Here is a 14,684-nt window from a genome sequence, read left to right on the forward strand (position 1 = left end):
TCCCGCACTCCACCCCCCCTGCCTCGGCCCTGCATACAATTTCCTCACCCAGATGTGGCCCTCGCCCCAAAAAGTTTGCCCACCCCTGTGCTAGACACTGTACAAACATCAAACAAAAAGATGGTCCCTGCCCCAAAAGAGCTTACAATCAATGTATAAGACAAGAGACAACAGATGGATACAGACAGTCAGATTACAAGGAAAAATGAGATAATATTGGTCAGTATGATAGGCAGTGATCACAATATACCAGCAGGCTAACATCTATCTAAACTTGCTTGTGCATTTGTCCACATTCAGGTTTTTTCATGTGAAGAAATTCAAATGTATGCAATTGGATTTCCAGATGCAAGCTAGGTAGCTTTGCACTAACAATGTTATTTTAGTGACAAATCCAATTTGCACACATAAATTTGAATTTTTCCATGAAAAAATTTAGGTATTAATAAATGTATGCAGAAGTTCAATTGAAGACATACATTTAGCGATTGGGGTGAGACCTCTTCGAAAATTTGTTCTCTGTATTCTAAAACTGTTCAATATTTATTTCAGCAGCAAACTTCTCTGCCTCAAACTTAGTCTAATATGCTGAAATAGTCCATGTTTACAACTTATGTCTACAGCAAAAAGGCATGAAGTTAAGGCATATCAGAAATTAATTTGAAGAGCTGTGGGGCCACATGAAAAAGTTCAAAAATATTCTATTTGGAAGCAATTCTGCATCTATATCATCTGTGACTTGCAGATGAACCACTCTAATCTGCAATATCCGTAGACCTCACAATCTAAACAAAGTCAAGTGTGCTAAGGACTGGGAGGAGAGAAAGAGAAAGAAAATACTGGTGCTGTTTTCTTAATAAAGAATAAAGTGAAAATCAGAAAATTATATATGAACAGAACTGTTCCTAAATACCAATATTTTCCAGTTTTCCCCACAAGGCACATGTTTTCTTTAAAATAGAAATGAAAACACTAACAACAAAGAAACAAAAATCAGCACACATTCTAGAACAGGGGTAGGCAACCTATGGCATGTGTGCCGAAGGCGGCACGCGAGCTGATTTTCAGTGGCACTCGCGCTGCCCGGGAGATCTGCATTTTAATTTAATTTTAAATGAAGCTTCTTAAACATTTTAAAAACCTTATTTACTTTACATATAACAATAGTTCAGTTATATATTATAGACTTAGAGAAAGAGACCTTCTAAAAACATTAAAATGTATTACTGGCACACGAAACCTTAAATTAGAGTGCATAAATGAAGACTCGGCACACCACTTCTGAAAGGTTGCCAACCCGTTCTAGAATAACCTAAAAAAAGTGTCACTGAGTGAAAACACCCTGCTTGGTAGAAAGCATAAGCATCTTTACTAAGGCCCTGATCCTGCAAAGTTTAAAGTTAAACACATGTGTACATCTTTGCAGGACCAGGACATAATTAATAAATTGGCTAATTCTGTCATAGAACATGTTGAATTTTCCTTTCTTCTCCTTCTCTCCCAATGTAGGACTTTATCCTGCTCCCACAGAAGTCAATAGAAAAATCTCTTAGCAGCAGAATTAGACATATTGTATACACTGTAATAGTGAAAATTAGTAATTAACAAGTATTTTCCTTTGTTTTGATGTTAGAGAAATAAGAAATGAGAAGACTGATAAACCCAAATTATACTGAAATGTTGGTAGGCATATCTCTTTGGGGCAGGGACAATTACTTCTTTTCTGTTTGGAAGGGCCCTAGCACATTGTGGCCAAAACAGAAATAAATAAATACATTTATTTTCAAAATCCCAAAATTAGAGTTACCTTTATGTGTTTAACATTCTCGAAAGTATGTTGCAATGCTAAAAGAAAAAAACACTTTTAAAATTAAAATTAGTTATTGAGCTTAACATTTAAATTACACAATGTCAATGCTGACGCCCAGACTGGGATTTGGAGTTCTTTTATTTTATAAATGTGCCCTGTGCATTGTATTAAAAGTGTTCACCTCATATTACACCAAACAGGGAAAGAAAGCCCACTGCAAAGTTAAAATCTGAAATAATAACAAAAAATAAGATAACTTCTCTTTATTTCAAGTAATTTTGTGTTGGAAATTTAGGGCCAGTTTTTCAAAAAACTCAGTACCAGCTTATCTGATTTAGGTACCTAAATGAAGTCTCCAGATTTTCAAAACTTCTCAGCTTTCATGTCACCTAATTAACATGAACAATGGGAGCTGCTGGTGCTGATCTCCTCTGAAAAGTTGGCCATTTCACTGTAAGTGCCTAAATTGGCGATTGAGCTGAGCACTTTTGAAAAGCTAGTCCCTTAACTTCTGCATGAAAAATAGAGAAGAAATGCACAACTGTTTTTCAGAACCTTAATGATGGAGCCAAGCAATGTGATGTTTAGAATTACATGCCATGCCAGGTAATCAGGAATTTTTCCTACTTGCAAATATTATTTCTTTAAATTAGACTGCACTTTTCTGGGGATGTTGGATTGAGTGTTTCTGCCAGCAGGTGAAGAAAGAAAACCAAAAAGATTGCTCAAGATCACAGTAAGTGTCATCTCTCTCAGTTTAAGAAATTCACTTGTGAAACCACATAACTGTAAAATTAAACACAAGGAAAAAGAAAAAAAGACAACAGAATCAAGAGAAAAGGTAGTATTTCTGGACTAATAACATTCAATTTACAAATGCCATCCAAACATTTTAAGTAACAAAAAATTGTTCATTCTATAAAATTGGCTGTTATCAACCTAGGACTGCCTTGACTAAGAAGCAATGCAACAAAGGTAAAGCGACAATCTCTGAAGCAGTGCCTGGAGAACTCATTTGCAGGAAGTTACTTCTGCAGAAGACCAGACTTCTAGACACAAAGAGTCAGTGGAGGAATGAACAGAACTCTATGTAGTGTTTTAATAAATGTATTGGATTGAAACATCCTATCAAAGACTCAAAGACATTCCAAATGCCTTTATTGAACAATTATAATGAAGCCTGGTAAAGCCTTGTTGTTGACTTTATAGATATTGTAATACACTTTTCTTTCCCGTTCTATGCTGCCTAAATAGTCCTCCAGGTACATTTTGAAAGCCCCTTAGACATCTATGAAATATAAAATAATGTTGTGGGACATAAAGAACCACAAAATAATCTTGTGACCCTAGACAAATTTAAAATTGATTTTAAAAAAATTAAGAATATGTCGGGAATGGTGGCACTGAGGCTGGCGGATCGCTCAGGAGTTCTGGGCTGTGATGCACAAGGCCAATCAGGTGTCTGGTGCCACCAACAGCTTGGCCAGCGGGTGACTGAAGGACTGGCTAGAACAACACAAATGATATGAGGGCTGATGGATCGATCAATCAAAGTGAAAATTAAGGATAATTCTACATTATTTTGTCTATTTGAAACTACAAAAATGGCTTCACCAAAGAAATTCTCACTTGTCCTTTCTGCCTAACACATAGCCACTAAAAGGAAGCTTTGGGGGGAAAAGAGGAAAAAAGACAACCTAAGAATTTTAAACTGATCTTCCATTGATGCACCAAGGATCTATGCAAGTTTCCAGCTCAACTAGCAGAAAACTCTAGCACTTAGAACTTTGACTGCCACTTATCAGCATGAGTTTCCAAAATTCTTCCTCTGATGTATCAACTACAGCTTCTAGGTTCTTGTCTAGGCCATTGGGGAAAAAATTGTGCAAGTCTCTGTATTTGCTAAAGGTAGCTTGTGATTCTTGCTAAAAGAGAACAGATTTACTTCTGGACTTCTCCTGCCTTTCATAATGTTTCATGAACATCTCAACGTGAAAGTCATATTTTCCAAGAGAGATTATAGCCTCCCATGACTCAAGACTCCTTGTATTGTTAGGATACTGAGCAAGGCACTTTATCACACAAAACTGTTCAGTTTGACCCTTTCTTTGTTTCTGCAGCTCACAGGAATACACAATCTTGTGACTCAACCATCACTGACTGAAGCTATCTTGACAATGAAGATATTGGTCCTGTGTACTTTGAGTCCACTGGCTCAAACTGAGGCTCTATAAGTCTCCCAGATAAAAACCTGAGCTAGGGGACAGTATCCATACAAGAAACCATCAGGCTCCAAGCTCTGGTCTAGTTCACAACAGAATACAGATCTGGCCCTTAAAGTTGAAGAACTTTTCTTGCATGATCAATTCTCCAACAAAATTGTTTTATGGAGAGCTTTAAGCGTCTCAAAGGATTGACCTAGAGAGAAAAATAAATTTCATAGTTCAGCTGAACAATCATAAGGAACTCAAAACAGGGCCAAGGCTGATAAGAAGAAAAAAAAGGTTAATCTTACCCCCACTCAAGTATAGAGAGGATTTGCAAGTCCAAAGTCAAACAAAGAATATTTAGTATTTATACTGATTACTTAAGAATTCCCAGTTAACACTCTGAGGTTTGATAGGTTCTTGTCCCAAGACCAGGCCCAGTATTATTAAAATTAGGGTTCAGTTGGGAACCCCGTTGTGCAAGATTGCAACACTCACAATCCATAGATCAAGCAACAGGTTTGGTGACCAAACAGGGAAGGGTCCACAGTGGCAACCCCCCTACCTGTAGCTTAAACCCGGGTAACAGGTAACTCACCTGCAATAAAAATATAAGTTGAAATCCAAACTAATCTCTCAATTAGAATGTAGTGCCTGTCACAAACATTGTACGTTTCCAGAGTACGGGACTTTCTCGCTTCCTCTGCTGTTATTCTTTTCCGTTTCTCTGCCTCTAGTATACTACTTCTACTTGTACTTGGCTGACCAACTCTGCAATAGAGGGAGTATTGTTCTCCTGGGAGGAATAGTAACTAGCACACACACATGCACGTGCATGCACACACCCCTCAAGCAGAGGTATTTAAGACACAGTGGATACAAATCAATGATTATTTTTAATGGATTTTTTTTATTTAAATCGGATTTTTTTGATAAAATGTTTTTTGAGGAAAAAACCTCTCTCTAAAGATAGTTTTAATTAAGATGCATTATAGCTCAAAGATATCTCATCATGGAATAGGGATAATAAATTCTAATTCTATAGTATGAGACAATATACCCGGTATTCATTTAATGTTTAAGAAAAATTTTGTAAATGAGTTCCAATAGTTCATGGATTATAGACCCAATCTTATCGGGTTCCAGGGGCTTCTGTATAGATCATTTAGGTTAATCTTTCTATCTACCCAATGGGACTCAGTGTTCAGTCTAGAAGATACCATCAGAGATGCTTAGTTTTGCAGTTCTCAAACTGTGGATTTGTGTCTCAAGAGGTAACATGCTTGTTAACAGCAAAAATGTTTTAAATAAATAAATAATATAGAGAGGTGAGAAATAACAGACCTCAACCCTATTGTCCCTCTGCAAATTTGGTTACACAGAGTCAATCCCTTACCTCTCTCTAAAAGTGCAAAGTTTCAAAAAGTTCAATGAATAGAAGATTGTTGGGGGCGGAATAGTTCTGGACAAGGAGAAGAAGTCTGGAGATAAATGTGAGAAGCGAGGGACATATGCTTGTTTTGTTAAAATATTATATGTTTACTGTTGAAGAAAAAAATCCAAAATATTTAGCATTGCTGTTTTAGGGAAATAAAACAATTTAAATGTGTCTGGTGATATTCTCCTCCTAATACTGCATGGCAGGAAAATCCTCCACATATTAATGATTAACCTGTGGAATTGGAGATAGTTCACCTCCCAATGACTTCATAAATATCTGCTTCAATTACCTTTGGTAAATGAAATAACCAATCATTCATTTTCTGATATAGCTGTAAAACTAATCTGAAAAGTTTTCAAAATAAATCACTGTTTAAAAATGTATAGTGTGTACCTTCTAAAAATGAAACCTCTCTCTATCTCTGAGTTGTGAAGAATATGTATTAAGGTTATAACAACCAACAAGAAGGCACTTTTATGTAGAAAAAAGACGGTTACTCACCGTAGTAACTGTTGTTCTTCGAGATGTGTTGCTCCTATCCATTCCAATGTAGGTGTGCGCACCGCGCGTGCACGGCTTCTCCGGAACATTTTTACCCTAGCAACTCCGGCGGGCCGGCTGGCGCCCCCTGGAGTGGCGCTGCCATGGCGCTGGTTATATACCCCAGCCGGCCCGTCCGCTCCTCAGTTCCTTCTTACCGCCCGTGACGGCCAGTTGGAACAGTGGAGTGTCCCTTACCTCCACAGCCCTAGCGTTACTCCATCTCTTGTTGTATATAGTTTGTTAGTTAGTTTAATAGTTGTATAGTATAGTTAGATAGGTATAGTAGTGTAAATAGGGAATTAGAGGGGTTAGCCCCTCTTCTTCCGCACCCGGTGCGGGCTTATGCCCGGGGCACCGGGATTGGAATGCATAGGAGCAATCACTCGAAGAAGAACCATGATTAAATTGAGTCTTCCTGACTAGTGATTTAAATCAAATCCACCCTGATTAAGACCTTAACCATCAGACTAACATGGCATGCCAGAGGCAGGGTAGGACCCTGATAGATAGCAACCTGTCTCCCACCACTAGGTCTCCATGATAATTGTAACTGTGTGGGGTGATGTGGGACATCAGCCTCATTGAACTCTGATTGCATCCTCATTAGGTGTTATTGACTAGTCATTTGTGTTCAGAATCTCACAAGAGGATTCTGTGCTGTTTAAAATTTAACAAGTGTTAAGGGGGCTTTGTAAATTGAACTGTTTGTAATATTAAAGGTACCTAAAGTTTAATAAGAAGTAGCATCGGGCCCAGTGACCCACACCTTGAGGTGGCAGGGGAGCTGATTTCATATTCGTTTTAGCCACCAATAGGCCACAGTAGTTCAGACTCTGTCCAAATCTGTCGATTCACTTATTTCAGTCCCATGCCAAAGTTCACAGGCCTCAACGCCTTATGCTAACTGCTTAAGCCAATGTATTACAGCAGTGGATTTCAACCTGTGGTCAACAGACTCTTGGGGTCCACAGACTATGTCTAAGATTTCCAAAAGGGTTCGCACCTCCATTTGATATTTTGTAGGGATGCACAAATTTAAAAAGGTTGAAAAATACCATCTGACAGGATAGAGGCCTGTAGGCTCATGCTTTATTACCTTAACTTATGCCTATGCCTTACCTAGCAAACACCTATAGGCAACAGGTGAAGACTGATTAAATCAATTTTTGTCTGTGAAATTAGAAAAATGATACTGTAATTTAGAAGATGGAAAGCCTCTGGTGACTATACTGTGATTTGTCATCTCTGGAGGACAGATGTAAATTGGAAAGAGAGGAAGAGGACTTGGGCTGTCAAGAAAATATTGATTTGTACTCAGCTGTCTTCTTTTAAATTTCTTCCAAACCTTCATAGAATAGCAAATCATCCTGGAGCAGAAGACCTATCAGATGTGACTTGACACTGTATCCTCTTGTCCATAATATTACCAGATAGTCTTTCTATCCTTTGAAATGGGAGTTATGACACAAAAAAATGCTGACAGACTATAAATGCTGTCAGCCAGGAACTTAAAAGTCACAGATATTACATGCACCAATTTCTTAAATGTATAAAGAAAAAAGGAATTCCCCATCTCCTGTACCTGTGGACTATAGTTCTAAATATTAGAATCAGGTATACTGGAACAATTACAAGCTTCAGTGGCATTTGCAAGCTGCCATCTGCTCTCCTCTCTAAAAATTCTTAAGATTCATTGTTCTATCAAATGGCACAGCATTACCTTTTACATGGTTGCATTAACCCGCAACTTTTGACATGTTGATGATGTTTTGGGCAAACTAGAAAAGACTGCAGGTAAGGGATGCCCTTGCAACAGGTTCATCCTGAGCCCCCAACCCAAGATTAGAATACCACTTTAAGAACTCCATTTAGGCAGGAATTTGTGAGGACAAATAAAAATTGTAAAGTACAAATTTTTAGTAAAAAATAGAAGTGGACAACATTTTTTTTCATTTTTGTTGAACTGATTTGGAGTGCCTAAATATTGAAAAAAAAAGTTTTCAGTAAAAAGGTATAGAAAAATTGGATAGAGAAAGTCATAGATCCACACAGTTCATTCCATCTCCAAGCAGGAAAATCTACCTTTTCCTCTTAATCTTGCAAGTTCTTGCACAGTAAACAGACAGGAAAATAAGGTTGTTGTGCTCCAGTGCTAGTGTTAGCAGAAGCTACATGTAGGCTACAAATATTTACCAGTATAGGTAAAAAAATTTAAGCCTCCATTAATTTTGAAAGTCTTTGGTTTTGGTAGCCTGATTTAAGACTTCTATCACCTGCTTTTCAGAGGTGCTGAGCAACCTATTAACCACTTACTTAAATTTCTGTCAATAATGTGACTCAAGATAAAAGGTAACCTTAATAAATATGTAGAGAATGAAATGAAGAAACTGAATGCAGAAAAAAAAACCCCACACACAAATTAACTGCCAGAGACAAATAGAGTGGGAGAGAGTTGGTCAGATTCATTCATCAATTTGCACACTACCCCACTTGCTGGTAGAGAGGCTCAATCCATTAAAGTTTCAAAACCTCTATTTTGCCTTGCCACTCCCCCAAATATGTGAACATTATATCCCATGTGTTCTGGGTGATGTGACAGGTTAGTAATTTTAACACCTGACGTCTAACTACAGAACATGCTTGTTATTTTTAATACCCTAGAGAAACAGTGTGACTTAGGCCTTTACATACATATTTTCAAGAGGAATGTAAGAAATTAATTGTTGGACTAAATCTTCATCCACCACTTTGAAAAGGTATATCTAATGTTCTTACACCAGATCCCTATTATTTGTTTCAGTTAGGTATATAAACACCCCTTCCCTTTTCATTCATAATAATATCATTTGTTTGGGAAATATGTATGCAATTAAACACATCAGGCATCTTATTAGTAAGTCATGCCAATTTTCCATAGCTCTATTAGTAACAATTATTTGACATCACTAGCTCCTTTTACAGGCCTACACTAAACTTCAAAACCAGTTACATAACCAATATATATAAGGCTCCAAGCCTGCAACTGAATCCACGCACGTGGACCTATTGAAGTCACTGGGGCTACATGTTGGTAGACCTTTGAGACAACACATAACTCCAGTGAAATCAATAAGTTCACCCCAGCAGACCTGACTGCAGGATAAGGTTTATATTTGCTGTAAGTACAACAAATGCCTTTTAGTACATTATTGTAATTCGCAGCTGAGCGCCCTCTTAGGTCTGAAGTAGTCAGGTTTCTCTTCCAGCGGATTAAGCTACTGCCAATATTTTTGTTTCTTCAGCCCCACACCCACAGAATGCTCTGTCCAAATATTACATGTGCTATGCAATTAACCATCTTGAAACAAGGCATTAAGGATCTGATCCATCCAGCTCCAACTGAAATCAAAGGCAGCAGGAGCAGGTCCTTAGAACCTTATCCAAAGAGCCTTTCGTGCTGCATGTTTTAGAGGTTTTATTTAGAATGTGACTGCATTTGATCAGGGCCAGGCGCATGTTCACCATGGGCGTAATACCTTCCCTGACAACAACCCCACACCTTTGGAGGGCTTCTGCATTAAAAGTCAGCTACTTTAGTGACAGAGCCCAGGATTTTTTACATGCATGGCTCAAGCTGCCCAATGGAGAGTCCAGCCTGTAAAACGATGTACACTATTAAACAGCACTAAACAACTTCAGCCGGACAGGGGGGTTATTTGTTTGATTCTTATCCTTCCCCTGACAGCACGAATCAAATATTGCACCGGGATGTTTCCTGGGTTAAAGTAACGGCTCGTGCGGGTATCGCTGTGCCCTCAATCGGGGCGGGGGGGCGAGACACGCCCCTAGTTCTTGGGCCCTGCTCTGTTACCGCAGGCGGGAGCGGGCCGCTAACGCGCACTGGGCGAGGCGGGGCTGGAGGCCGGCACGGGCCGCGGCGGCTGCGTACCCGACAGGCCCCAGCGGCGGGCAGCCCCGTGCGAGGAGCTGGGCCGCGGGCCCGCCCCCCCCGGGCAGGGCGGTGCCCCGCGCCGTACCCTGCATGGCGGGGCCTGGCTCCTCCGCGGAGGCGCTCGGGGCCGGGGCTGCCGGCAGGAGGGCGAGCGCCGCGGCGAGCAGGAGCAGCCGCTCCCCGGCCATCCTCCGCGCTACGCAGGGGCCGCGGGCCCGGGGCTCGTGGGCAACCGTCACCGGCCCCCCCGCGCGCGCCCCGCTTCGAACCCGCCCCCGCGCCGCGGGCACCAGCTGAGCCCCGCCCCCACCCCGGGCATCGGCCCCGCCGTCCCCACAGGGCGCCGCCTCCCCCCACAGGGCACCGATCCCACGGGCACCAGCCCTGTGCCCCCCCCACACACACACTAGCTCCCCCCACAGGGCGCCGTCCCCCCCCACACTAGCTCCCCCCACAGGGCACCGATCCCACGGGCACCAGCCCTGTGCCCCCCCCACACACACACTAGCTCCCCCCACAGGGCGCCAACACCCCCCACGGGCACCAGCCCTGTGTGCCCCCCCCCACACTAGCTCCCCCCACAGGGCGCCGCCCCCCCCCACACACTAGCTCCCCCCACAGGGCACGATCCCATGGGCACCAGCCCTGTGCTCCCCCCCTCCCCACCCCACACACACTAGCTCCCCCTACAGGGCGCCGCCCCCACGGGAACCAGCCCTGTGCCCCCCCCACACACACACTAGCTCCCCCTAAAGGGCACCAACACCCCCCACGGGCACCAGCCCTGAGCCCCCCCACACACACTAGCTCCCCCCACAGGGCGCCGCCCCCCCCCACACTAGCTCCCCCCACAGGGCACGATCCCATGGGCACCAGCCCTGTGCTCCCCCCCTCCCCACCACACACACACTAGCTCCCCCTACAGGGCGCCGCCCCCACGGGAACCAGCCCTGTGCCCCCCACACACACACACTAGCTCCCCCTAAAGGGCACCAAGACCCCCCACGGGCACCAGCCCTGTGCCCCCCCACACACACTAGCTCCCCCCACAGGGCACGATCCCATGGGCACCAGCCCTGTGCCCCCCCCCCCACACACCCCCTAGCTCCCCCTACAGGGTGCCAGCCCTGTGTGCCCCCCCACCACACACACTAGCTCCCCCTACAGGGCACCGGCGCCAACACCCCCCACGGTTACCAGCTCTGTGCCCCCCCCACACACACTAGCTCCCCCTCCAGGGCACTGCCCCCACAGGCACCAGCCCTGTGTGCCCCCATACACACACTAGCTCCCCCCACCGGGTACCGCCCCCCCCCACACACACTAGCTCCCCCCACAGGGCACCGATCCCACGGGCACCAGCCCTGTGCCCCCCCCACACACACTAGCTCCCCCTACAGGGTGCCAGCCCTGTGTGCCCCCCCACACACACACTAGCTCCCCCTACAGGGCACCGGCGCCAACACCCCCTACGGTTACCAGCTCTGTGCCCCCCCACACACACTAGCTCCCCCTACAGGGCACTGCCCCCACAGGCACCAGCCCTGTGTGCCCCCCCCCACACACACACTAGCTCCCCCCACAGGGTGCCGCCCCCCCCCCCACACACACTAGCTCCCCCCACAGGGCACCGATCCCACGGGCACCAGCCCTGTGCCCCCCCCCCACACACTAGCTCCCCCTACAGGGTGCCGCCCCCATGGGCACCAGCCCTGTGTGCCCCCCCACACTAGCTCCCTCCACAGGGCGCCGCCCCCATGGGCACCAGCCCTGTGTGCCCCCCCCCCACACTAGCTCTCCCTACAGATCACCACCACCCCGACACACATACCAGCACCACACACTGGTACCAGCCCTGCCCCACCAACACACACCAGGCATCTGACCTCACCTGTCACTGTCCCTGTACACACACACAGAGGCATAAAGCTCCCTCCCTCTGCCACTCCACCAGCCACACTACCCTCCAGGATTTTCACATCTGGTTCTTAGTTCCTTAGCACTCCCACAACTCAAAGAATTTTCATCCCTGAGGGTAACAGCAGTGCCCTCCATACAGCTTGATGCACATTAGTCACAACCAACATTTCAGGGCCTGTCTTTCAAAACCAGCAATTCATTCATGCATTTTACATGCAATTTGCTATAGGAACAGTACAGTGAGCATAATTTATTGCACATGCAAAACTCAAACCTGCAAAAAGGAAGGCCCTGATTGAAAAACAACTCTTAGATGGTAGGGTGACCAGATGTCCCGATTTTATAGGGACAATCCTGATATTTGGGGCTTTTTCTTACATGGGTGCCTATTACCCCTAAGGTGACCAGACAGCAAGTGTGAAAAATCAGGACAGGGGTGGGGGGTAATAGGAGCCTATATAAGAAAAAGCTCCAAATATCAAGACATCTGGTCACCCTAATTATCCCCCACCCTCTGTCCTGATTTTTCACACTTGCTGTCTGGTCACCCTAGTTAGATGGAGATCTATAGTATGGCACAATGGCTTTCATCAGATGTGTTCCAGGAGGCCTAGGTGTAGCTACTTTTTTTTCAGCCTTATCTTAGAATTTACTTTAAAAAAACCCAGCACTTTAATGATACCTCAATATTTTTACTTTTTTTTTTTTTTTTTAAAATATCCGAAGGGTACAGATCTCTGTAAGAAAGTAAGGGTATGTCTACACAGCAACTTGCCATCCATGGCTGGCCCATGCCAGCTGACTCAGGCCCTCACTGCTGGGGTGTTTCATTGCTGTGTAGATTTGCTAGCTCAGAGGGTCCCAGAGCCTCCCACCTCACAGGCTGCTGGAGCTTTGGCTCCAGCCTGAGGCTGGAAGTCTGCACAGTAACGAAACAGGTCTGCAAGCCTGAGGAGGCTGGCCCAGGCCAGCTGCAGGTGTCTAGCTGGTGTGTAGACATACTCTAAAACTGAGGCATTTTAGGGATCACCTGTGGATCGTAGAAGAATGCATATATGAAGTATCTTTAAGTCAGAACCTGTTGCAGTTAGGATTGAGAAATACATTCTGATTTAAAATGGCTCTAAGACTAAAAACAGCTATTTCAATTATAACATTGTGGCCTGCTGTTATTGATTAGGCATGTGTCCTTGAGAAAGACTTCAGGCAAACCACATATTGATTCTCCTAATTCTCCATGTGCTATTTCATCTGTATGTTTTTGTGTGGGTTTGCCAAGTGATCCAAAAAACCCCACAACCTACACATAAACAGTGCATTTTAATAAAATTTAATTTAATCCAATAAAATCTGCAAAACTCAGTTCTGTGCATTGGCACTGCAGCCTATAATCATTGGCAAAGATTTGTTTAATGAGGTAAAAGCCATGATACAAAACAAACAAAGTTAAATCTGCTACTGTCTATGGCCCATGCTGTTGTGGAAGAAGAGGGAGAGAAATACAACACAACATACATTTAAGAATGTTAACTGTGGCTTTCAAATTCCTGGCTTTTATATTAATATTACATGCTTAACTTTATTTAAATAGGGAGGTTCTTCATCTCTGAATTTCCTTACTGAGGGCTAAGTAAATCTATTTATTTATGTATGAATCTCAATGACATCCTAGAATTTTCAGAAGCCTTCATGATCCTTCGCTAACTTCCAGCACTAAGCAGCTAACCTTCCAGTGATCTGTCGCACATCATCCATCCATCTCCTCGCTAGTTGTCCTCTACTACAATGACTCTCCACCATTCCTTCTCTAATAATTTTTTCAAGGTTATTTCCCTCTCTATCCCTAATGTGATCAAAGTACGTAAGCACCTGGAAAAAAGGGATGTAGATCTTCCATGGATGGCAGCTGCTAAACAAACCAAAATGGTTGTTCCAGACTTTCAGTAGAACTTAGATATGAGCTTTTAAGGCAAGCAAGACTGTCTCTCACCATGGCTCAAATTTTTACAGGAATTCAGGTGTTGTACTCAGCGTTGCAACACCTGAATCGGAGCTTAAATCTCATTTCAAAAGGAATTTAGGCACTTTTGACCTTTAAAAATCTGAGCCTCCACTTACTATTGTAATATTGCTACTCATAATCAATAAAAACATTTCCTTTAGGAAAGAGAGAGTGGTCTAGGGATGGGTGCCACCAACTTCAACTGGAGAAAATGGACTAGTACAGTCATTAGTCCTGCTTTCTTTCAGCCTTGATTCACCCACCTTATCACACCGTGGTTTGCTGAGCAGAGTTTGGGTGCATTTTGTACTTAAAGGAGATAGTAAAAAAAGACAGATCTTTTTTGTTCATATTAAGCTAACAATGTTCCTCTAATAGATCATTCTTATGGCAAATGAGTGGTATTGTATTGTTAAGCAGGGCTAGGGTGACCAGACAGCAAAAGTGAAAAATCGGGACGGGGTGGGGGGTAATAGGAGCCTATATAAGAAAAAGACCCAAAAAATCGGGACTGTCCCTATAAAATCGAGACATCTGGTCACCCTAAGTAGGGCCACAAATCATGCACTTAAATTATATGTAAAAAAGAACAGATCCTCTGAGATTGCCTCTGGACATGGAGATTATGTTAGTCCCTTTCTAACAAGAACCACATTTAGGTATGGTTTTCTAGAAAGGGTGTAACACTTTTCGTGACTTTACTAGTAGATATTTCTGTATTGGCCAAAGCATAGTAAAGATACTGATTCATCTCCAACAAATACAGTTTGTGGTCCTTGATAAGAGGAAAAATGTATCACATCCTTAAGAAGATGAGAGATTATTTACAA

General features: G+C 43.4%; 1 protein-coding gene across 1 annotated transcript in view; it reads right to left on the bottom strand.

Annotated features, from left to right (window-relative positions):
- LOC123343716 overlaps positions 1–14,684 on the bottom strand; it is a 50,932-nt gene that overhangs the window by 5,852 nt on the left and 30,396 nt on the right. Inside the window, exons 5-6 of the mRNA XM_044978995.1 lie at positions 4,616–4,788; positions 1,808–1,845 (exon numbers count right to left, since the gene is read on the bottom strand). Coding sequence (XP_044834930.1) covers positions 1,808–1,845; positions 4,616–4,788 — 211 coding nt within the window. The remainder of the gene's footprint in view (positions 1–1,807; positions 1,846–4,615; positions 4,789–14,684) is intronic.

Source organism: Mauremys mutica, chromosome 11, assembly GCF_020497125.1.
Source record: "Mauremys mutica isolate MM-2020 ecotype Southern chromosome 11, ASM2049712v1, whole genome shotgun sequence".
NCBI lineage: Eukaryota > Metazoa > Chordata > Testudines > Geoemydidae > Mauremys > Mauremys mutica.